We start from the raw sequence: 24,228 nt of genomic DNA on the forward strand, positions 1-24,228 counted from the left end.
CAATTTGATAATACCTAGAATATCAAAATCTGCTGCGGGCGGCAGATCCTTTTCCTATTTGGCTCCTAAACTCTGGAATAACCTATCTAACATTGTTCCGGAGGCAGACACATTCTTGCAGTTTAAATCTAGATTAAAGACCCATCTCTTTAACCTGGCTTACACATAACATACTAATATGGTTTTAATATCCAAATCACCTTTATTTATATAACGCTTTAAACAAAATACATTGTGTCAAAGCAACTGAACAACATTCATAAACAGTGTGTCAATAATGCAAAATGACAGTTAAAGGTAGTTCATCATTGAATTCAGTGATGTCATATCTGTTCAGTTTAAATAGTGTCTGTGCATTTATTTGCAATCAAGTCAATGATATCGCTGTGAATGAAGTGACCCCAACTAAGCAAGCCAGAGGCGACAGCGGCAAGGAACCAAAACTCCAAAAAACCTTGGGAGAAACCAGGGGCCAGTTCTCCTCTGACCAGACGAAACCAGTAGTTCAATTCCAGGCTGCAGCAAAGTCAGATTGTGCAGAAGAATCATCTGTTTCCTGTGGTCTTGTCCTGGTGCTCCTCTGAGACAAGGTCTTTACAGGGGATCTGTATCTGGGGCTCTAGTTGTCCTGGTCTCCGCTGTCTTTCAGGGATGTAGAGGTCCTTTCTAGGTGCTGATCCACCATCTGGTCTGGATACGTACTGGATCCGGGTGACTGCAGTGACCCTCTGATCTGGACACAGACTGGATCTGGTGGCCACGGTGACCTCGGAATAAGAGAGAAACAGACAAATATTAGCGTAGATGCCATTCTTCTAATGATGTAGCAAGTACATAGGGTGTTATGTGAAGTGTTTCCGGTTCCGGTTTACCTAATTAATGCAGCCTAAAAATCCTTTAACGGATTTGGATAATAAAAGCATATTAGTATGTTATGTGTATGCCAGGTTAAAGAGATGGGTCTTTAATCTAGATTTAAACTGCAAGAGTGTGTGTGCCTCCCGAACAATGTTAGGTAGGTTAATCCAGAGTTTAGGCGCCAAATAGGAAAAGGATCTGCTGGCCGCAGTTGATTTTGATATTCTAGGTATTATCAAATTGCCTGAGTTTTGAGAACGCAGTGCACGGCAAACGGGAAGCAGGAATAACACTGTCCAACAGACAGGAGACACGAGGGTTCATGGTTTTCTCATTCTGGGTAAACTTCCCCTTCCGCTTTGATATGACCCATCCAGCCTTTGTCCCCACCTTTTTGTTATCATTAGAAAAACACAGGTAGGTGGGTTTGATCGGGGTTGGAGCCAAACTCTACAGTTCACTGGCCCTCCAGGGCAAGGTTTGAATAACCCTGCCCTACTATTTCAGACATGTCTGATAGAACTGTAACATTGTCACGGTGCATATGCACATGATCATCATTTTAATGCTAAAGAAGGATGGGTCCTTCTTTATTTCCTTGACATTTATTTATTACTGCTCACTGGGGCTCAAATATTTGATAGGAAATTTCTCTGTTTGATCCAGTGCTGGATTCTTCTTCCTGATGTTTTACCTGAACCTTGAAAACACAGTTAATGTCTTAATTTAATTCACATTTAATTTCAGTATTGACATAACATTAATTTGAAATTGCATTACAAATGAATGCAAGAAAAAAATTCCAGGGGTCAAATTTATTTCACCCCCAAAATAAAACCCTCTCATCAATTACTCATTCTCATATTGTACTAAACTTAAAATGTACATTTATTCATGGTAAATAAAAACTCAATTTCAAACATGCTAGCTTTACACATGAAAAAATTGGTTCTCATACTCATACATCTCATACTTAGCTTTTGTGTTTACATTTTAAGTGCTCCAAGCATATGATTTCCAATTCAGAAATCCAGCTAATAAGTATTCTATGACTATCACTTAACTAGAGTGTTTGAGTGTGTGAAAAGTTAACTTTGCATAAGAATTATCTCATGACGAATAAATCTAACCCTGTAATTTGGAATAATATAATCAGCGTCAAAAATCAAGTTGCACTCGATGATGTCGTATTTGACGTGTTTATCACTGAAAAGAGCAAATAAAAAGAAAGTGTTACTTCCGATATCCACTTTACACATTAGTTGCAGCAGCAAATGTAATGCATTTTGTCTATGAAATTGTGCACAGCAAAGGAGAATTTACCTGTTAACAAGATGGATGAAAGCCCCAGCGTGCTCACTGCAGTTTACAAAAATACTGGATAGTAATGCTTTATTTTCTTCAAGTAATAAAGTAAAATGTAACAGTAAAATGGCGTTATATTGTGTTTACGTAATTTCACTAAAACTAAGAAAAAAACAATTGTGTACTGCTTTTGAACATAACAGGATTATACTGTTCAAATTCTGTAAATTAACAGCAATTTTTTGTATTTCTTGACTAAAACCCAAGCAGAATGTTCTTCGGCCTTGAACTATGCAACAAGGGGGAAAAAAGGGGGGAAAATACACAATGGACTTTGTTTACACAATAGAAAATCATGCATACAAGGTTGTACACAGCCCCCACCTTGGGTACTCGATCTCTGTTATGCTAATTCCAGTTTACAGACCACTTCTGAAACTCATCAAACCGGTTCAAAAACTCATAACAGTTTGGCCAGATGATGCTACCTCAAAACTACATGACTGCTTTCAGTGCACAGACTGGAACATGTTTAAAGAGGCAGCCACCTTCAACCTCACAGACCTGCAGGAGTACACTGAAACCATGAGTGCTTTGATGTGCATTGATGATTTTACAGTCACCAAGACCATCACCACATGTGCAAACCAAAAGCAGTCGATGACAGCAGAGGTTTGTGGGCTGCTAAAGACCAGAGATGAAGCATTAAGATCAGGAGATAAAGCAGCCCTTAAAACAGCAAAAGCCAATCTTTCTTGTGGCATGAAAAATGCAAAATGGTCATATGCCAAAATATTGAACAACCATTTCACAGAGACACACAGAGCCTTTGGCAAGCCATTAAGACCATTCTGACCAAGCCCCCGCCACAGGCCTGTGATGATGACACATCACTCCCAGAGTCACTCAACCACTTTTATTCACAGTTTGAAATGCAGAATGACACACCAGCACAAAACATTCCCACACCTCCCAACGACCATGTGCTCTGTCTGTCTCCAGCCCATGTAAGGAAGACCCTATCTTGGATTAACCCATGCAAGGCTGCGGGTCCTGTTGACATACCAGGCCATGTACTGAAAGACTGTCCTGCACAGCTGACATATGTCCTATTAGATATCTTCAACAGCCGGGATGTTCGGCTACAGGAGCTCCATCTGCCCCAGCCCTGCCCACTCATGTGCCTCTCAATAAGATGGGTGCACAGGATGACCCCAAGGTCTTCATAAATCTGTTTGAGAGGTCAGCTGAGGCATGTGGTTGGCCCCCATGAACCGTTTAAAACGATTCAGTTCGATTTGGTGAACTGGTTCAAAAAGATCCGGTTACATCGAATGATTCGTTCGTGAACCGGATATCACAAACTGCTTTGTTTTGAACTCTCTCACAACAGACACGGAAGAGAAGACAATGCTGAATAAAGTCGTAGTTTTTGCTATTTTTGGACCAAAATGTATTTTCGATGCTTCAAAAAATTCTAACTGACTGATGTCACATGGACTACTTTGATGATTTTTTTCTTACCTTTCTGGACATGGACAGTAGACCGTACACACAGCTTCAATGGAGGGACTGAGAGCTCTCGGACTAAATCTAAAATATCTTAAACTGTGTTCTGAAGATGAACGGAGGTCTTACTGGTTTGGAACGACATGAGGGTGAGTTATTAATGACTTCATTTTGATTATTGGGTGAACTAACCCTAAGTCCTTGGCGTTAGCAGAGTAATGACTGACAAAGGGGTATCTCTGGAGGAGCCGAAGGTGGGAGGAGCCAAGGTAGAGTCAACAGATAAGATGGAGCAAAGAGAACAGAGATCGAAGGTTGCACTTCTGGTGATTGCACGACCAAATACAGAAATGCGCTGAAAATACGAACAGACCACATAGGAAATGTTGAAGGGAACCGCAAGGCTGGGACATGTCTATGTCCTTTGCTTTTTCGGATATTATTAGCCTAAATAATCAGACAAAATATACAGTTACTGTAAATGTGAAATGTTATGTAAGTTGGCTAACTTTAACAACTTCCCTTAAGAAAATTAACAATGGATTTACTATTAAATTTAAGTAAATAAATTAAATTAAAAAATTAAAAAGTAGTTAAATCATGTTAACCACAAATAAAAAATAAAATAAAAAAGTGACGTTGACATTCAGCACAAGTGGTGACCCATACTCAGAATTCATGCTCTGCATTTAACCCATCCAAAGAGCACACACATTGTGAACACACACCCAGAGCAGTGGGCATCTTTTATGCTGTGGTGCCCGGCAGTGATGCGCGGGTTGATCCAAAATGAGCGGGTGCCTGAGGTGACTATATTTTAAATATTTTTAATGATATTCGGGTTGCGGTCGGTCGGGTCGTTTGAAATAAAGATGTCAATTAAACCTTTGTAATTTCTATAGCACTAGACACAATTTTGAAATACATAGGCCTACACTTTATTGGCTGAATAACTGGCTCGATAGAGTGACCACCTGTCCCGCTTTATGTTGTACTGTACAGCAGTTTTCCCCTTTGTCCCGCCTCACGCAAATGAGCATCTGTCCCACTTTTTCATTCGACCCTGGCCTGCCTAATAAATACACAGATACGTCCATAGGCGTACTGTCAACTTATGTCCAATAGTTCAGAGGAGAGCAATAAAAGCGTTAGTCGATAGGCTGAGTCGTGCGCCTCCTCAACACTGTCAACAATCTCAAATTGGAGAGTGCGCGCTGTTCGCTCAGGTTAAGCAGCCATGGCCAGTGTGGCCACGAAAAAGAGAAGATGCACTTTTAATAGCGAATGGACCGTAAAATACTCTTGGTTAAGACCTGTAGATGGCGAAACAGAGAGAGTAGTTTTTCTGTGGGTCATGGTGGATAATACAACGTGAGCGACATGGTGCATGGGAGTACCACAGAAAAAAGGCACATCATCAAGAAACATGCAAATCAATGCAGTCGTTTTTCAATAAACCAAATGACCCACAGGCTGACAAAGTTTGGGCAGCAGAAGTGACGAGCATTTATGCAGTACATCACACACATTCATATCGCTCGACAGCAGTAAGTTAGCCCCAGTCATTGTTCCAGATTCTGAAATAGCTAAGAAAAAAGCTGTAGAAACTTTGGGTGATATTTTGGGTCAGGTAGTGCCTTATCTTTTAGTCGGTGGGTTTAAAAAGATATAGGCAATATATTACAGAAAGCTTGAAATGTCTACTTTTAAACGAAAATATTCAAACCAAAATAAATAGGCTACTCTCTGATTATGTAATCCATTTCTCTCTGGTGTTCATGGCGAGTCCGCATCGTCAACTTCATCTTAGCAGGGACACAGAAAACACCAGTTTATTAATAAATAATTAAATGTCTCCTTGCTAATTTAGACACATTCATAATCATTACTTTAACCGGTTCTTTGAGGCAAGCCTTATGTGTGCGGTCATAATGCTTATTATCCTGTAGCCTATTTGAAATTAAATTAGCCTAATATAAAGGGGCGACGCATTTACTACTTTTAAAAAATGGGGGTCAGGAAGCGGGTCGGCTACAATATTTTCTTTTTCTTTTTTCGCGGTCCGAGTTGCGGGTGGGTTAGTTGAAAACATCGGTCGGGTGCGGGTTGTTTATACATTGACCCGCCCGCATCACTGACGTCCGGGAGCAGTTGGGGGTTCAGTGTCTTACTCAAGGGCACCTCAGTCATGGTATTACCAGCCCGAGACTCGAACCCCCAACCCTAGGATTAGGAGTCAAACTCTCTAACCACTAGCCAATAATCAATATCCCAAAAAACATGGTTACTTTAGTAATACATTATGTAATATTATGGATACTTTTCGTAAGGTTTGTTGTGGTTCCTTTTGAAACATTTCTATTGTGGTTTGTGCTTCTTGCAAAGATTTAATGTATTTGGTCAAGTAATGTGTATTTGCAGCGTGTTTCTGTTTTTTGAGTATTTTCAGCACATGTGCTGTCAAACTGATGAAGATGTTTTGTTAATTTGGGGTTGGTTTTTGCACTATTTGCATGTGTTTTCTGATGTTGAGCTTTCTCGGACACCATATCTTTGTCAATTTTCCTACAAACACAGGCCGGACTGGCTAAATGGGAGCACCAGGAGGTTTTAGGGAAGTCGTGGCCTAATGGTTAGAGAGTCGGACTCCCAATCGAAAGGTTGTGAGTTCGAGTCCCGGGCCGGCAGGAATTGTAGGTGGGGGGAGTGCATGTACAGTTCTCTCACCTCCCTCAATACCACGACTTAGGTGCCCTTGAGCAAGGCATCGAACCCCCAACTGCTCCCCGGGCGCCGCAGCATAAATGGCTGCCCACTGCTCCGGGTGTGTGTTCACAGTGTGTGTGTGTGTTCACTGCTCTGTGTGTGTGCACTTCGGATGGGTTAAACGCAGAGCACAAATTCTGAGTATGGGTCACCATACTTGGCCGAATGTCACTTCACTTCACTTTCCCGGTGGGCCAGTCTGTTTTTGGGCTGTGAGGGCGGGTGTTGTCATGACACTGAGTTGAACTATGCTGTCCCTACATATAGACTGCCTGCACTCACAGCAGGACCACTCTTTTTATTTATTATTTTCTTGCAGCCCATATTATTATTTTCACTAAACCATATCAGGAAAAAATACTAAATCAATAACTAATCATTCTTTTTGCACAAATCATTGGTTTATTTGTGAACGTAGGTGTTGAAGGAAGGCTTTAAGAGCAAGTGGAATTCTCTGCCGGCTGCTCGCACTTCACAGCGAGCCGGACTCGCACTAGTCTTGTGTAGCCAGACCTTCCCACCTTGTGTAGTCTTCAAACTGAAGGTCTGGAATTCATGGCAACTTTTATTGGCCAAGGCCCGTCCATGAGGCCATTTGACTCACATGTCAAACAACCAAGTTTGTTTTTGTTCACAATTCTATGATGGTGCAATTTACTCAGGTCAATTAAATTGTTTGTATGACATTAGAATTATTTTTAGAATAATAGGTTAAGCAAAACAATTGTTTTTATTTCTGAGAACTTTTTAACTGCAGGCAGACTTAGGCCTACGTCATACAGTACAAACATTTCGAACATCCCTTATTCTGTCCCTTGGTTTCTTAAAGAATAAACACTTATTTTCTACAAGAACACAATAATAAACACTTTTTTTCCTAAAGGATTCACCATTGTTCCTTATTTTGCATTTCTGAAGTTAATTGGCAATGATGACGTAATTATCGTTTAACTCCCCTGACAGCAGCACCTTGCTCAGAAAAAAAATACTTGTTGGAGATATGCAAGCAAAAAAATTTTAGATAAAAAATGTATAACAGAAAGCACAAAGGCGGCAATGAAAAGGACAGTAAAAATATAAAATTAAATAAAATAACCAGTTCTTTCCTCGCAAATTCAAAAGACTTGAAATAGAGCACATTACATGGACTAATGCTCTGATTCCTTCATGATCCTGGCTCTGTTTGTCCTTTCTGGAGGTCAGCAGTCACTGAACTGTCACTACATGGAAAAGAGCTGTGAAGATTCTTCAGATCCTTTTATATTACCTTCCACAGAAAAACAAAGCACAGGGTTTGGAATGAATACATGATGACAGGAATTTAATTTTAGCTTGAAGTATTATTTAAAGTATTATTTAGTTAAAATACACATTTGTCATATGTGAATACTGAGCCGTCCAAAAGGACTGCTGTGGTTTCTGCCGTACATTTGGTCATTCAAGCTGATGATGATGTGTTTATGCTCTCGAGGGAATCACTAATCCTCCGCTGTTCAGAGGAAACCTCACAAATGATTAAGAGGAGTAAAGCTCAGGCTATTTTTAGCCTGTGTAAGCTCTTCAGTGTGTCAGTGTTTGCAGCGGATAGCAAACAAATAAAGCTGCAGAAACACATCCACATGAACTCATGTGAACTCAAGAACAGCAGCACACCACACTGAGGACTGACCACAAATCACTGCTGAATGAGCAGTTCTCATGACTCCGTCTCAACTGATCAATGTTTCCATTCTTAGCCTACGCTGCACGTGTTCAGATTTTCTAATTTGTTCCCTGTTTTAGAATAACAAAACAAATACTTAACACAATAAATGCATGTACAAATACCTTCAATGGACCTCCTTTATATGAAGTGTCTCATGTTTTTATGACTTACTTACATTTACCTCCATGTGAATGCATAGCAATTAAATTTACACAGTAAAGTAACATAACATACTAGCTTACTAAAGACAAATCCTAGCTTTTATGCCAGTGAAGCCAGAGTAATTTGTAAACAGAGGTGAGGACACAAAACCTCAAACAAGGGATACTATAGTAAACTAAAACCAAAACCATTTAATTAATATATATATATATATATATATATATATATATATATATATATATATATATATATATATATATATATATAAAATAATAATAAATTATTTTAATAACTAAAATAAAATAAAAAAAGTAATATATATATATATATATTTTTTCAGCTAGGTACCAAGGCAACATTTTTCTATTTTCATTTCGTTTAACTTGATGTAATAAAATGACAAACCCGAAATAAAAATTCATAAATATTACAGTATATAGATTTATTCTAAAACAACAAAATGTAATGATGCAGAGAGATAAGGCTGTTTTAATAACAGGTCTAAATACAGATATTCCAGGCTGAGAAACAAGGAAAAATCCACAAGAGCACAAAAGGACAAAAACAAGAACATCCAAGATCCTCGAGTGAAACAAGCACACCAACAACAGAAAACAACGACAGGGGCATTGAATCTTTCTAAACTTGTGAGAAACGGATGAAACTGTTCAAGCATTCAAACAGGTAGTTGTGATCAATGTGAAATGATGACACTGCCTGTTGTAATTATTTATTAGATTTGCAAACTAAATCACTGAGAAAATTCTGCAGATGTGAGACGGTTAGATGTAATAATACATGTGATCATTTTGGCTGGATTAACCCTTTAGGATGTGTAGTAGTGATTTATATGTCTGTGATGGATGGAAAGCCACACTTTTATCTAAAGACGCCTGAAAAAGTCAAACAAAAACTTTATCTCAATGTTACGATCGGAACCCAGGGAAACACAGGAGACGAGAGATCCAAACGCAGTGTGGTATTTATTGGGTAATCCAAATCAGAATCCAACAAGCAGGGGTCAAAACCAGAAATCAATCCAAAACAAACAACAACAGGAACAGGAATCTCGGAAGACGAGGAAACTTGGAAGGCAAGGAAACTGGGTGACGGAATGAAAGGACTGTATGAAGACAAACAGAAAAAGACCGGTTAATATAGGCAGGGTAAAGACTATCAAGTGAAGACACCTGAGTGCAATTAACAGGAGTGCAATTACTGTGATGAAGGGACAAGGCTTTGTGGGAATTGTAGTGCCTACGGTGAGGTGCCTAAGGGGAAGTGAGACCACTAGTGGAGACCCAGGGAAACAGAGACCAGACACCGTGACATTACCCCCTCCTCTACGGAGCAGCTACCAGATGCTCCACCTGAACACAAGAAGAGCCCAAGGAACACACAGACCAGGAGGGAGGTGGAGCGGCGGAGGACCAGGGGGAGGGATGGGGGGGGCAGGTAAAATGGGGAGGCAGAGACAAGAAGTGCAAAAAACAAAAACAAGGAGCCCAGGAGGGAAGTGGACCGGCGGAGGATCAGGGGGAGGGACAGAGGGCCAGGTCCATAGAGGGAAACAGAGAGAAGCAAGGTGAAATTGGAGCCATGCGGTCGAGACAGAAGCCCACCAGGGCGGCACAGAAGACCACCACAGTGGGATCAATGACACAGGAGAGCAAGTCTGGTTAGGCAAGTTAAGGGTGGCCTCCGTGGCCACTACAGGATCATTCGAGCGCTCAGAGAGTTCGGCTGAGACATGATGAGGTTCTGGAAGTTCCGCAGAGGAGTGGGGAGGCTCTGGTAATTCCGTGGTGTTTAGACTGGATTCAGGAGGATCAATGATGACTTGACTCTGCTCATGAAATCATTGGTGACCTGACTCTGCTCATGAAGATCAGTGGTGACTTGCCTTTGCCCATGAAGATAGTCGGTGACTTGACCTTGCTCATGAAGAACACTGGTGACTGGACTTTGCCCATGAAGATCAATGGTGACTTGCCCTTGTCCATGAATATCAGTGGTGACTTGACCCGACTCTAGATGGTCAACGGGAACCTGACTCGACTCTGGAGGATCAACTGTGGCTGTCATCTTGGGCAGTGACGCTGGACCGGTGGCCATCTTGGGGAGTGGCTCGGCCGGCGGCCATCTTGGGCAGTGGCGCTGGGCTGGCGGTCCTCCTGTTTGTAGACCCCGGTCTAGAATCGGCCATCCCACCGGGAGAGACAGGTGTGGCTGGGGTATTCCACGGAGACCGATATTGTAGATAGAACACAAACTCCCAGAAATTAAAAGCGACCAACATTATTTATATCCCATACCATCCGCCAGGGTCCAGAACATTTGTGCCATAGCACCCACCTCAATCCCCTCTTGGTGGAGGGTGGTTAATCTTAAGAATTTCGCCCTCAGCTCCACCATACTGGCTGGGGAGCGGGAATGAAGTCCCACACCGCTGGATCTCGACATAGATGGAGTCCTTCTGTTATAATCGGAACCCAGGGAAACACAGGAGAGGAGAGATCCAAACGCAGTGTGGTATTTATTGTGTAATCCAAATCAGAATCCAACAAGCAGGGGTCAAAACCAGAAATCAATCCAAAACAAACAACAATAGAGATAGGAACAGGAACAGGAATCTCGGAAGACGAGGAAACTCGGAAGGCGAGGAAACTGGGTGACGGAATGAAAGGACTCCATGCAGACAAACAGAAAAGGACTGGTTAATATAGGCAGGGTAATGACTATCAAGTGAAGACACCTGAGTGCAATTAACAGGAGTGCAATTACTGTGATGAAGGGACAAGGCTTTGTGGGAATTGTAGTGCCTACGGTGAGGTGCCTAAGGGGAAGTGAGACCACTAGTGGAGACTCAGGGAAACAGAGACCAGACACCGTGACACTCAAGTGCATTTTTATATTGATCTTATACAAAATCATGGCAGTTTAAAAAGGTTTGGTGCAGTTTGGCTAAAAGCAAATAACATTCACGTAGAGAAAAAAAAAAAAGAAACAAAGAAAAGAAACAATTTTGTGAAAAAGTATTTTGCTGATTGTACACAAATTGTTGTGGTATTTATTTATTTATTTATTTGTTTATTTAAAACAGTACATAAAAAACCCATCATATTAACATTAAAGTATTTGAAGTTTATCATTTTGGCTTAAATCTAAAAATATATATTGATCAAGAATGTGCTTTTTTATGATAAATATTACTTTTTATACTTGGCATGAATATTTTTATCTTTGGAAAAATAAATATTTTAATTAATATTAAATCTAAATGTAATGTTTGAACAATCATATATTATTTGATAAAAAAAAATGTATAGGGTTGTAACAAAGTATTTTCAAGTACAACCCGAATTCCGGAAAAGTTGGGACGTTTTTTAAATTTGAATAAAATGAAAACTAAAAGACTTTCAAATCACATGAGCCAATATTTTATTCACAATAGAACATAGATAACATAGCAAATGTTTAAACTGAGAACGTTTACAATTTTATGCACAAAATGAGCTCATTTCAATTTTGATTTCTGCTACAGGTCTCAAAATAGTTGGGACGGGGCATGTTTACCATGGTGTAGCATCTCCTTTTCTTTTCAAAACAGTTTGAAGACGTCTGGGCATTGAGGCTATGAGTTGCTGGAGTTTTGCTGTTGGAATTTGGTCCCATTCTTGCCTTATATAGATTTCCAGCTGCTGAAGAGTTCGTGATCGTCTTTGACATATTTTTCGTTTAATGATGCGCCAAATGTTCTCTATAGGTGAAAGATCTGGACTGCAGGCAGGCCAGGTTAGCACCCGGACTCTTCTACGACGAAGCCATGCTGTTGTTATAGCTGCAGTATGTGGTTTTGCATTGTCCTGCTGAAATAAACAAGGCCTTCCCTGAAATAGACGTTGTTTGGAGGGAAGCATATGTTGTTCTAAAACCTTTATATACCTTTCATCATTCACAGAGCCTTCCAAAACATGCAAGCTGCCCATACCGTATGCACTTATGCACCCCCATACCATCAGAGATGCTGGCTTTTGAACTGAACGCTGATAACATGCTGGAAGGTCTCCCTCCTCTTTAGCCCAGAGGACACGGCGTCCGTGATTTCCAACAAGAATGTCAAATTTGGACTCGTCTGACCATAAAACACTATTCCACTTTGAAATAGTCCATTTTAAATGAGCCTTGGCCCACAGGACACGACGGCGCTTCTGGACCATGTTCACATATGGCTTCCTTTTTGCATGATAGAGCTTTAGTTGGCATCTGCTGATGGCACGGCGGATTGTGTTTACCGACAGTGGTTTCTGAAAGTATTCCTGGGCCCATTTAGTAATGTCATTGACACAATCATGCCGATGAGTGATGCAGTGTCGTCTGAGAGCCCGAAGACCACGGGCATCCAATAAAGGTCTCCGGCCTTGTCCCTTACGCACAGAGATTTCTCCAGTTTCTCTGAATCTTTTGATGATGTTATGCACTGTAGATGATGAGATTTGCAAAGCCTTTGCAATTTGACGTTGAGGAACATTGTTTTTAAAGTTTTCCACAATTTTTTTTCGCAGTCTTTCACAGATTGGAGAGCCTCTGCCCATCTTTACTTCTGAGAGACTCTGCTTCTCTAAGACAAAGCTTTTATAGCTAATCATGTTACAGACCTGATATCAATTAACTTAATTAATCACTAGATGTTCTCCCAGCTGAATCTTTTCAAAACTGCTTGCTTTTTTAGCCATTTGTTGCCCCCGTGCCAACTTTTTTGAGACCTGTAGCAGGCATTAAATTTTAAATGAGCTAATTAAGTGGATAAAGGTGTAAAATTTCTCAGTTTAAACATTTGCTATGTTATCTATGTTCTATTGTGAATAAAATATTGGCTCATGTGATTTGAAATTCCTTTAGTTTTCATTTTATTAAAATTTAAAAAACGTCCCAACTTTTCCGGAATTCGGGTTGTAGTTTTTCAGTGCAGAGAATTGTTTATTCTGCTCTGTGTCATTGAGCTGATATAGTTTAAACTATTGCTCTCACACCTGTAGGATCATTTCATTGAAGAATAACAAGATGAACATGAAGTGTATTTATATCCAAACTAATGAATGCCACTAATCATCAGATGCATGCTGAACACAGGGGTAAATCTTATTTCGTTATCTTGTGTTTCCTGAATGGTGTACAGATTAATTCATTGATTTGTTTGTTTATATTTTGGGCCACAGCACATCTGGTGTTTCTATGCTTCTGAGTTGTGTACGTCGCAGTGAGCTGCAGCTCTAATGAAGATCTGCAGAATGAACACAGACAGACTCATGCTTTGATTTCATGTCATGTTTTCTACATCAGCCTGATGTTCAGCTGTTCTCAGATCAGTATCTTATTGCTCTCAGTCTGGCTGTCCAATGAAGGCTATTTATGACACGGCATGTTTTCGTTTCTGTAATAAACCTCAAATATATTGCAAAATGTACTTGAAGGGGCAAGAAAATACACTTCCAATCTAAAAATATATAAATGTGTGACTGGTGGCTTTATATTGCTCTCCAGCCTCTGTTCAGCATCAGAAATCATACATAAGCAACAGAGGTAATAAAAGCAGACTCGTCTGTGTTCATGTCACGTATTTCACACCGCTGCAGTGACAGCACTATTTATAGCATCCCTTAAGAGCATCGCTTGAACCTGCAGAGGTGATTTTTCACGCCAGACAATCACAGACTGACGGTGTTTTCATACACCTGAACACATATCAATATCACATTTATCAGTGATTGAGCTTCATGAGCGAGCGATGAAGCCTCTGGATCATCAGTGCAGAAAACCAGCTGAAAGCTTCTAAATGGATGCTTGAACATCGGGTTTGTAGACAAATAGTGCATGAATTTCAGTACGAAACTGACAATTTGATTTAGTTTTGATGAACTCATAATTCACAAAGTCATGTGAGGCACACTGCGACAGAAGTTGACTCTGCAAAGATTCCTCTTGAGTGATTTTGTTTCATGACTGCAGTATTAATCCAACATGTGGTAAAGAGTCGTGATACAGAATGATTGCAAACGCTCAATAGTTTAATAACTTAGCATTAAAGCGAAATACGTATTGAGAAGTATGTGTAACAAACCATCAAATATTTATTTACCAGATTTGTTGCATATTTTCCTATTTTTTTTCAGGTATTTATTTTTGTTAAGTCTTTGTTTTACAGTGTCCTTGTTACACGTTAGATGCACTTACTACAAAAACAATAAATTATGCATAATTACATGCAACTAACCCTAAATTAAACCCTAACCAGCACATTAATATAACTCAGTGCTAATTTGTGTAATAACAACGTCATCTTATAATAAAGTGTAACCATATTTTGCTTAAGACTGTATTACATATGTAGCTGCGTATGTGACATAAAAACCTTAAATTCTGATTTATCGTCCTTCTTTGAGTCAAGGATGTAACGATGCGACTGAAATCCTAAATTCCTTATAAACCCTAGTGCAAACATTTCTGTCCTTGCTCGTTGCTGAAAGATCCGCAGTGGTTTCCACTTAATGCGTTTGTGAGACGCGCGCGCCTCAGAGATCCGCGTGTCAATCAGCAGAATTAGCGAGCGGCGCATCGCGCAGGCGTGATCCAGTCTGAGCCGCGCGAGCTCGAGGCCAGTCGCTTCCGTCTCTTCAGCTCTACCTCTCCCGCCGGACACATGCACACCGGCCCCCGGCGACCCTCCGCGCCTCTGTCGCACCTGTCCGGCGCGTGAATGGCCCTCCCGCCATGGACGAAATACCGTTCCAGAAAGTCAAGACCCGGCGCAGGAGGAGCCACTGCCCGCCCGGGGTCATCGCGTGCGAGGACGAGTTCGACTGCAAGGAGCTCGAGTCGCTCTTCCACAACTACAACCTTAAGCTCGACCAGACGTGCACGCTAAAGGCTCTGTTCGTGCTCATCCTGCTGTCGTCCAGTCTGAGCCTGCTGGAGCTGCTGCTGTCCGGCGCCAGCCTGACCATCGCCAAGGGCTCGTACCCGGTGCACTTCGTCGTCTTCATCTCGCTCTTCATCGTCACCAACGTCAAGTACCTGCAGGTGAGCCAGCTGCAGCAGATCGCGCACTTGAGCCTGCTCTTCTGCTTCACCTGCTCGGTGCTGTCCTGCCCGTTCCCGCACGTGTCGGGCGCCACGGGTCCGGAGCACGGTGTGTGGCAGCTGCTGCTGCTGACGTTCGTGGCGTACGCGCTGCTGCCGGTGCGGACGCTGCTGGCGGTGCTGTTCGGGCTGCTGGTGTCCGTGTCGCACACCATCGTCACGGCCACGTCTGTGACGGCGAAGACCCAGCGGCTGTGGAGAGCGGTGAGTTCAGCACTGGACAGCGCTCGCTCTTGCGCACACTGGCGTTCCGTTAGAATTCACTCATCATTTAATGCTTTTCAGTTTAAAACTATATCGTATCTGATCAGCCACTTCTCATCAATGAGTGAATGTACAAAAAAAAAGTTTCGAAAAGTTGCCATGTCTTTACTGCACTTTAATTCATTTTTTTTTAATTGAAATTCTTTGAAATGTCTAATTAACCATTAAACTATGATGCAAAATATAGTTTTATTGGAATATATTACTGTAAAATCTGAGAATTACAGTATTAACCCCACTGGAATTAATATAATTTAATTAAATTCCTTTGACTATATAACACATGATTGCTCATTAACAGTCCAAATGTATGAAGCCTACATGTCAGATAAAAAAAGGGATCAAGTTTTTCATGCACTGCAATGGTTCAACAAAGTTCAGTCCCAAAACAGCATGAGATATGGGGAAAAGGCTAAATATATTTTTTGACATGAATATAACTTTTACAGAAACAAAGTTTGACCCATAATGGGGCTTCATACATACACTGTAAAACCCGTCAAGTAAACTTAACTCAAACCGTTTGAGTAAACAGATTGCCTTGATTTAAATCATGTAAGTTTTGACACTTTGCATTCAAGTAATTAAGTGATTAACTAAGTGCTGATTGAGAATTAGTGATGAACAGCTGCTAACAAACAGAATCACTGAAGAAAAGAGAAACACAAGAACTACTACAACTGACTTCAGACACAGCCTTAGATGAAATCAACTGAAATAAAATACATGAAATCTCTTAAGATCTGATTAAACAACCCCACAAACAGCATCACCAGCTGCACTTATTAATAACCAGACTGACTTTATTTCTTTTAGACGTCTACAGAAGATCTTATTGAGAATGAACTAAGGTTTAGATGTTGATTTATTGTTTCATTTGAAGTAACCATGTTAAAGATCAGTGTTTGCTTTAGTTGGGCTCTTGACCTTTGACTTCTGTCTTTGTGTTTTCTCTGGCTGTTATAACCGTGTGTTTCTAAAACACATTTGTTGTAATTCAAAAGCCCAGAAGAAATGCCATCAGGTGCTAACCTGTACCTAGGTGTAGGTTGTTATACTTTATATAGGTGATGATAATTATTCATTGTTATTCACAATTATTGAGCCGTACAGAGTCTAATCTCTGATGAAATAGGTGTTGTGTAATTTGATTGATTATAGTAAATGGCTGCTAAGAGCCAGTGGTTCTGTGATAATCAGATAATACAAAGACTTTCCAAACAGTTTGGACTTCTATGGTGTCAATTAGTCACACACAGACATCAATAATCAGAATATGAGCCTCAACAATGGTGACCATAAAAAAAAAATGCTGCAGAGCATGCTGGGAGCCATGGATGAGTTTTGTCCTACAATAGTACCCAGCATGCATTGCACCATGTTTTTTTTCGTCACCATTGTAGAGGTTCATATTCTGATTATTAATGTCTGTGTTTGACCAACTATTGGCATAGAAGAAAAATGTATGTGTACAAAATGTTTAGAAAGTCATTTTTATATTAACTGATTATCACAGAACCACTGGCTCTTAGTGTCATTTTTTACTAGAACCACTTCTACAAATTACACTACACCTACTTCATCAAAGATTAGACTCCATACGCTCAATAATTGTGAATAATAATGAATAATTATCATCACCTATATAAAGTATAACAACCTACACCTAGGTACAGGTTAACACCTGATGATATTTCTTCTGGGCTTTTGAATTACAACAAATGTGTTTTAGAAACACACGGTTATAACAGCCAGAGAAAACACAAAGACAGAAGTAAAGGGTTAAGAGCCCAACTAAAGCAAACACTGATCTCTAACATGGTTACTTCAAATGAACAATAAATCAACATCTAAACCTTAGTTCATTCTCAATAAGATCTTCTGTAGACGTCTGACAGAAATAAAGTCAGTCTGGTTATTAATAAGTGGAGCTGGTGATGCTGTTTGTGGGGTTGTTTAATCAGATCTTGAGAGATTTCATGTATTTTATTTCAGTTGATTTCATCTAAGGCTGTGTCTGAAGTCAGTTGTAGTAGTTCTTGTGTTTCTCTTTTCTTCAGTGATTCTGTTTGTTAACAGCAGCTGTTCATCACTAATGTTCAATCAGCACTTAGTTAATCTTAATTGCAATGTACATCTTTCAGTGAACTCAACTGAATTAAGTTCAGAGTACTCATAACTGTTAGTTTTTTCAACTTAAACGGTTTAAGGCAATCGGTTTCCTCAAATGGTTTGAGTTAACATAACTTAAGGATATCTGTTTACTCAAACGGTTTGAGTTAAGTTAACTTGTCGGGTTTTACAGTGTATCCAGATGACGCGAACATGAAACATGTATCATATTTTTGAATGGTTATATGAAAAGAAGCATTTTTTTTAAAGAAATGTTTATGTAGCTCCTCTGGGCCAGAAATGTACCTGCATGCATTATGAGCATTTAAGATGTGCCTCATGTCACCAGTAAAATTACTTCAACTGTTTAACCTGAGCAGATGTTACTACATGAAACATAGTTCAGATTAATAAAGTGCAATATTTTTGCACTTAGATTTTACAAGAAAATACCAGCCCTATTTCAGTCTCTGTCACATTTAATTCAGTGTGTAACCTGCCATTTAATTATAATTATTTGTGAAATTTTTGAGTGGAAGTTAAGTAAATCCTCCACCATTTTGTTTCAGTATATTTCACATTGTTATACATGATTTGCCAGAAAATTACGTTCCTGTTTAAAACAACAGGTGAATCACTCCATGCAATGAAGTTGTATAACTTGCTTACTCAACATTTCAAGGTAAATGCATAAACATCCCTGTCTCAAAAATATACAGTCTGTAAATCTAAATCTACAGTTAACTTAATTTGTTAAAAAATCACCACCTTCTGCTACCTTGGCGGCCATATTTTCTGCAGTGTTTGGTTTAGTGCAATCAGACTGATTTTAAACAGAAAGAGTGTTACTACCAATCACCTTCTGAAAGGTTAAATCTGTAGTAATATCTGCGGTCTGGGTTTCACTGAGGTGCAGGACAGAATGTGGAGGGAAAGTAACAGCTCAGTTCATCAAGAGTGATTCAGCTCAAATACAGTTTATGACAGGACAGTTTTAAAAAAGATACAGTGAATGTACACTTCATCATTGAGTAGATCGAGATACTGTGACTGAGACTGTTATAAGACACAGAGAGTGTGTGCTGTAGGTTCATACAGTATCTATAAAGTCCTCCGCAGTGGCTCTGATAGACTGACGGATATCACTCTTTCTCCTGTGTGTTTGAGGAGTGATGGGTCCAGAGACCAGCAGCAGAGCGGCTCTATGTAGGACGGCTCTGAACGGAGGCCAGACACACTTCTGAAAGCTATTTTAGCACAGAAACGAGGAGGAAGCTCTGTGCAGATGATCCGGACAGGATTGTGTTAGGTGTGGAGTTAGGCTTAGAAACCAGCGCTGTGTGAAGATCCTGCATGTGGGACACACTCATATTATTTACTATTAACCTACATACATTCATACATAATGATTATACATAAATGACAAAACTCATTTAAATGGGTTCAGTCAGGTAGAAATAGTTCTTTAAGATATTAGTGTAATGCTGCTTCACTCATTACTGAACACTGATGCTTCATTTCATGCTCCGTTTCACCAACAGCCGTGTTATGAAACATTTCACAGCATGGTTCAGCATAACGTGTCAAGTTATGGTCACATGTACTGTGGTTCGTTTAATTTCCACTGATGATATGTATTCATTCCAATAGGGCAAAAGCTTTCCACACACTGATTTCACATCAGATTCAGCTGGTCATGCAAATTTGCTGAACTGACCAAAGGACAGCTGCTTCGTTTCATTCATTCTGTGACCTTTTTTGCCTGATGAAATTTCTCTCGTGTGAGGATGCTGAGAAGGTCAGTGTTTTACAGACGTTCAGGTTCTTCTCTCAGAACAACTATATCATGATGGAACAGCAGAGACGTTACTTGAAGTTCAGCTACCTGAACAATAACTGCTTAAATAAATGGGTTTTATTCTGGAATGAGAGCAGGTTTGAGTATGTGGATCTGTGCATTTTAAGTGTGTTGCCAAATCTTGTCATCCTGATACCTTCAGAACATAGACAGAAACACACAGCACACATGCTATAAGGTGTGGTTCACACAGAACCTGTTGTGATTTGGAAAACACAAGACATCAGTGGAATGGAGGAAAATGCAAGGTCTCAAGAGGTGTTTTTTCTTAAGTAGATTTTTTTTTATTTCCGCACTGTGTTTTTAGAGTGTTGTGTCATGCGTGAGACATTGCAAAAGACACAAGATGCGAGCACAGTGGTCAAAAATGATCTACCATGCGTTTGCATAAAAAAGCAATGGAAAAGCAGTGCAGGGGAATAGAAATGAAGTCACAGGACTGCAGACACACACTCTCTCCTCTGCTCACTTTAGTCCTGTTGGTCTGTGTGTACTGTACAGTAAATCAGTGAGTTTTCAGCATGAGAGAGAGAGAGCTAGGCCGGCTAAATAAAGGCTCGGTGTGCATGTCCTCTGACAAATCTAATCCAATAAAGAGCAGATAGACTCACATCCCTGAACTCTTCGACCTGCAGCGAACACAAAACCAGCTCTGACCTCACTGAAGAGGACAGACACATGTCAGAAGAGTGACCACACAAACACACGAACCGTGCATAAATCTGTAGAGACAGTATAATGTCAAAACACTTTCAGGAAGTCATTCATGCTCTAAACACAACTAAACTACATCTCTCCATCAGTCATACTCTACCACAGCCGTACGCTGTGGATGCTCACACAGCAGTGATCTTTAGTCATCATTTATATTAAACCATCATACACTGAAAAAAATGGTTAGTTTTTGATTTTAATTAATAAATATTAATTGGTTTTATACGAATTACATGCATTTAAATCCAAGCCATGCGAATTAAATAAATTCAGCATGAAAATATTAAGTTGATGCTGTGCACATTATCACAGTTGCCAAAAGGAGTTTCCAGTCCGATTAAACTACCCCACAAACAGCATCACCAGCTCCACTTATTAATAACCAGACTGACTTTATTTCTGTCAGCCGTCTACAGAAGATCTTATTGAGAATGAACTAAGGTTTAGATGTTGATTTATTGTTTTATTTGAAGTAACCATGTTAGAGATCAGTGTTTGCTTTAGTTGGGCTCTTAACCCTTGACTTCAGTCTCAGTTTATTTTTCTCTGATTGTTGTAACCATGTGTTTATGAGACACGTTAGTTATAACTCAAAATCATAGAGAGAATATTATCAGATATTGGTTGTTATTCAGCATTTTGTTGATGACATTCATCAATTATGGAGTTGTTCAGAGTCAAACATCAGACTAAATAGGTGGTTTTTAATTAGTTTGGATGTTTACAATAAAAAACCTTCAAAGAGCCAGTAGTTCTGTCATAATCAGTCAAAAAGGACTTTTCAGTTATCTTGTGCTTATACATCTTTCTTCTATGACAGCAACTTGTCACACACAGACATGAATAATTAGAATATGAACCTCAGCAATGGTGACGAAAAAAGATGCTGCAATGCATGCTGGGTACTATTGTAGTACAAAACTCATCCATTGCTCCCAGCATGCATTGCAGCATGTTTTTTTTTGTATTAATAAAATCAACTTATAAGTACAACCAATTTATAAAATATAAGTACACTCAACCTAAAAAATATATCTGGATTTAGAAAAATTTATTTCGTGCAATCCCTTGACATAATAAAATTAAGTAAAGTCAACATAATATTTTTTTCAGTGTACAGAAGCATATATCATGTATCATATCTCATATCAGTGCTGCTGTGTTTGTGTTTTCCAGCTGGCTGCGAACACGCTGCTCTTCACCGGAGTGAATCTGTCGGGTCTGTTTGTGCGGATCCTGACGGAGAGGGCGCAGCGCAGAGCCTTCCTTCAGGCCCGAAACTGCATCGAGGAGAGACTGCGCATGGAGGACGAGAACGAGAAACAGGTCATGCTCTTAAAACATGCAAAACTTCAGTGGATTCCTTTATATAGAAGGACACTTTAGTCTGCACAGAGTGTTTTGAGTTATGACAGAATTTTTATTTAATTTAATGGACTTGTCACTTATGGAGCAAGATTATTCTCATTATAATTAAGGCAAAAGACACAATGTGCACACATGCGTAGCACAATTCACATGCATGAAACCTAATTCAAGTACAAAAAAAAAAAAGTTTTTTTAAATGCTACCATGCATTTAGTTTAGTTATGGTAATAGTTTCGCTGAATATCACAGACTGTATAATAATCAAGGTATTTCCTGAGAAAGGCAGGTTGAGTTCTCTCTGTCTCACGTGTGTGTCTCTGATGATGATGATGATGATGATGCAGGAGCGTCTGCTGATGAGTCTGCTGCCCAGAAACGTGGCCATGGAGATGAAGGAGGACTTCCTGAAACCTCCAGAGAGGATCTTCCACAAGATCTACATCCAGCGACATGATAACGTCAGGTAACACGCACTGATACGCCCTATTTCTAGAGTCTGTGTAAATGCAATGGTTTCCTGTGAGGAAAGGAGCTGCTTCAGCGGCTCTAATGATCACAGATGCTGTCTGAGTGAGGATCTGAATCAGGAGTGATTTCTGATTTCATTCATCAGTACACAGTCATATGAGTCTAATCGTACAAATCTAATTGAAAATCAGGGTTTGGTTCAGTTTAGATCTCTGGAATAAACTGGAAAATAACAGAGAAGATTATACTTATTTTTAAAACACATCACAGTAATAAATATTAGATTGGCTTCAATTAGAAAGTGAATTAAATTAAGCATTAAGCAATGACAAAATGTTTAACTTTTATCTTAAGTAAAAGTTCTACTTTCATTTTATAGCTAATATTATTCATGCTTATGTTGTAAAAAGTAAGAAAATATATATTGACGATATATATTTTATTGAACTACATGAAGTAAAATCTGAAGAAAATAACTCTGGATTGTTATATCTTGAGTCCTGAGTCTGAAACCCAGAGTTGATTTGATCAGGGTTAATCTGCATGTTACTGGATATTATATCTGTGAGGAATCCTGGATCATAGAGGCATGGGGTATCCCTGTAATAGTGAGTGTCCATGTACCACAGAACTCATGAAGCATTAGGAAGTAAACCCAAGACCACTGACGTCAACTCAAACATGACGTGACACTTTCACACATTCAGCCTGACGTGAGCCTGACTCTATTGACCAGCTAGAGCTTCAGTTCAGTTCAGTTTAGTTCAGTTTTATTTATACAGCACATTTTAAAACAACCATGGTTGAACAAAGTGCTCAAAAAAGCTGATAGTTGCTCTTCTGTACTATTGGCTATCCGGGAAATAAAAAATCTATGTCAGTAGTCGCTGATAGTTTTTTTATTCCTCTGTGTTTCTCTGTAGCTGATCGATTGTATAACAGCAGCCTTAAAACATATACGAGGCACATACAGGGTTATCAGTTTGGGTTAAATCCTCAGTTCAGACCTCTGTTCGCTGCAGTACATGTTCCTAATGAAATACATGATTGTCTTCAAAATCATTTATCAAACTCTTTTTGCTGCTGAAACAGCTTGACTTACTCTTGTGACAAAAGTGCAGACGTGTGAATGAGATTTTAGAGCTGCGGGGATGGGCAGGTTTTTAAAGATTTTTAAGATTTTATATTCTAATGGACCACATGATCAATGCAGGTGTATACTGTGGTGTGAGTGTGTGTGTGTGTGTGTGTGTGTGCGAGCATGCATGTGTGTGTGTGTGTGTATGTGCGTGCGTGTGAGGGTTAGGGTTAGGTGTAGGGTTGGTGTAGGGTCATAGAATATACAGTTTGTACAGTATAAAAACCATTACACCTATGGGATGAACCCACTTTTCACTAAAACAAACATGTGGGTGCGAGCATGTGTGTGAGGGAGTGTGTGTGTGTGTGTGTGTGTATCTATGTGCGTGCGTGTGCATGGGTGTGTGTGTGTGTGTGTGTGAGCATGTGTGTAAGTGAATGTGTGTGTGTGTGTGTGTGTGTATGTGTTGAGACGTTACTGAGACTCCTGCAGCCTTCAGATTAAACCTCCGCAGGGATTTACTGCGATGGACACTAAAGACTGTTGCATAACACTCGAGGAGAGAGATCTGCTCCTGCTGAGAGATATTTCTAGAGCAGATCAGAGACGCTCCTGCTGGAAAATGGGACACAGGATATAGAACGGGAGCTCTTCATCAGGTTCTGGACCTGTGATCAGAGCTGACTAATATCACTGATGAACTATAAACAAATATCTCTCAGCACTTCTGACAGTGTTATGTACATTATATATAATAATTGTGCACTGCACTCATTTACTGTATGGAATACAGACAAGATCAGGTGTGATTTGTAACATCTTTATCATGACTCTTTATTTGATCGCACTGACTTCAAACTGTTTAAACAATACTGAATGTTTTTCACTAAGTGATCAGACTCACTCAGAATACCCTAG

At 39.8% G+C, this 24,228-nt stretch overlaps 1 protein-coding gene across 1 annotated transcript in view; it reads left to right on the forward strand.

Annotated features, from left to right (window-relative positions):
• The first annotated feature begins 14,695 nt into the window (after nt 1-14,695).
• LOC132155316 (adenylate cyclase type 1-like) overlaps nt 14,696-24,228 on the forward strand; it is a 36,217-nt gene continuing 26,684 nt past the window's right edge. Inside the window, exons 1-3 of the mRNA XM_059564202.1 lie at nt 14,696-15,649; nt 21,570-21,719; nt 22,106-22,224. Of these exons, the coding sequence (XP_059420185.1) occupies nt 15,077-15,649; nt 21,570-21,719; nt 22,106-22,224 (842 nt within the window). The 5' untranslated portion in view covers nt 14,696-15,076. The remainder of the gene's footprint in view (nt 15,650-21,569; nt 21,720-22,105; nt 22,225-24,228) is intronic.

Source organism: Carassius carassius, chromosome 12 (assembly GCF_963082965.1).
Source record: "Carassius carassius chromosome 12, fCarCar2.1, whole genome shotgun sequence".
Taxonomy (NCBI): Eukaryota; Metazoa; Chordata; class Actinopteri; order Cypriniformes; family Cyprinidae; genus Carassius; species Carassius carassius.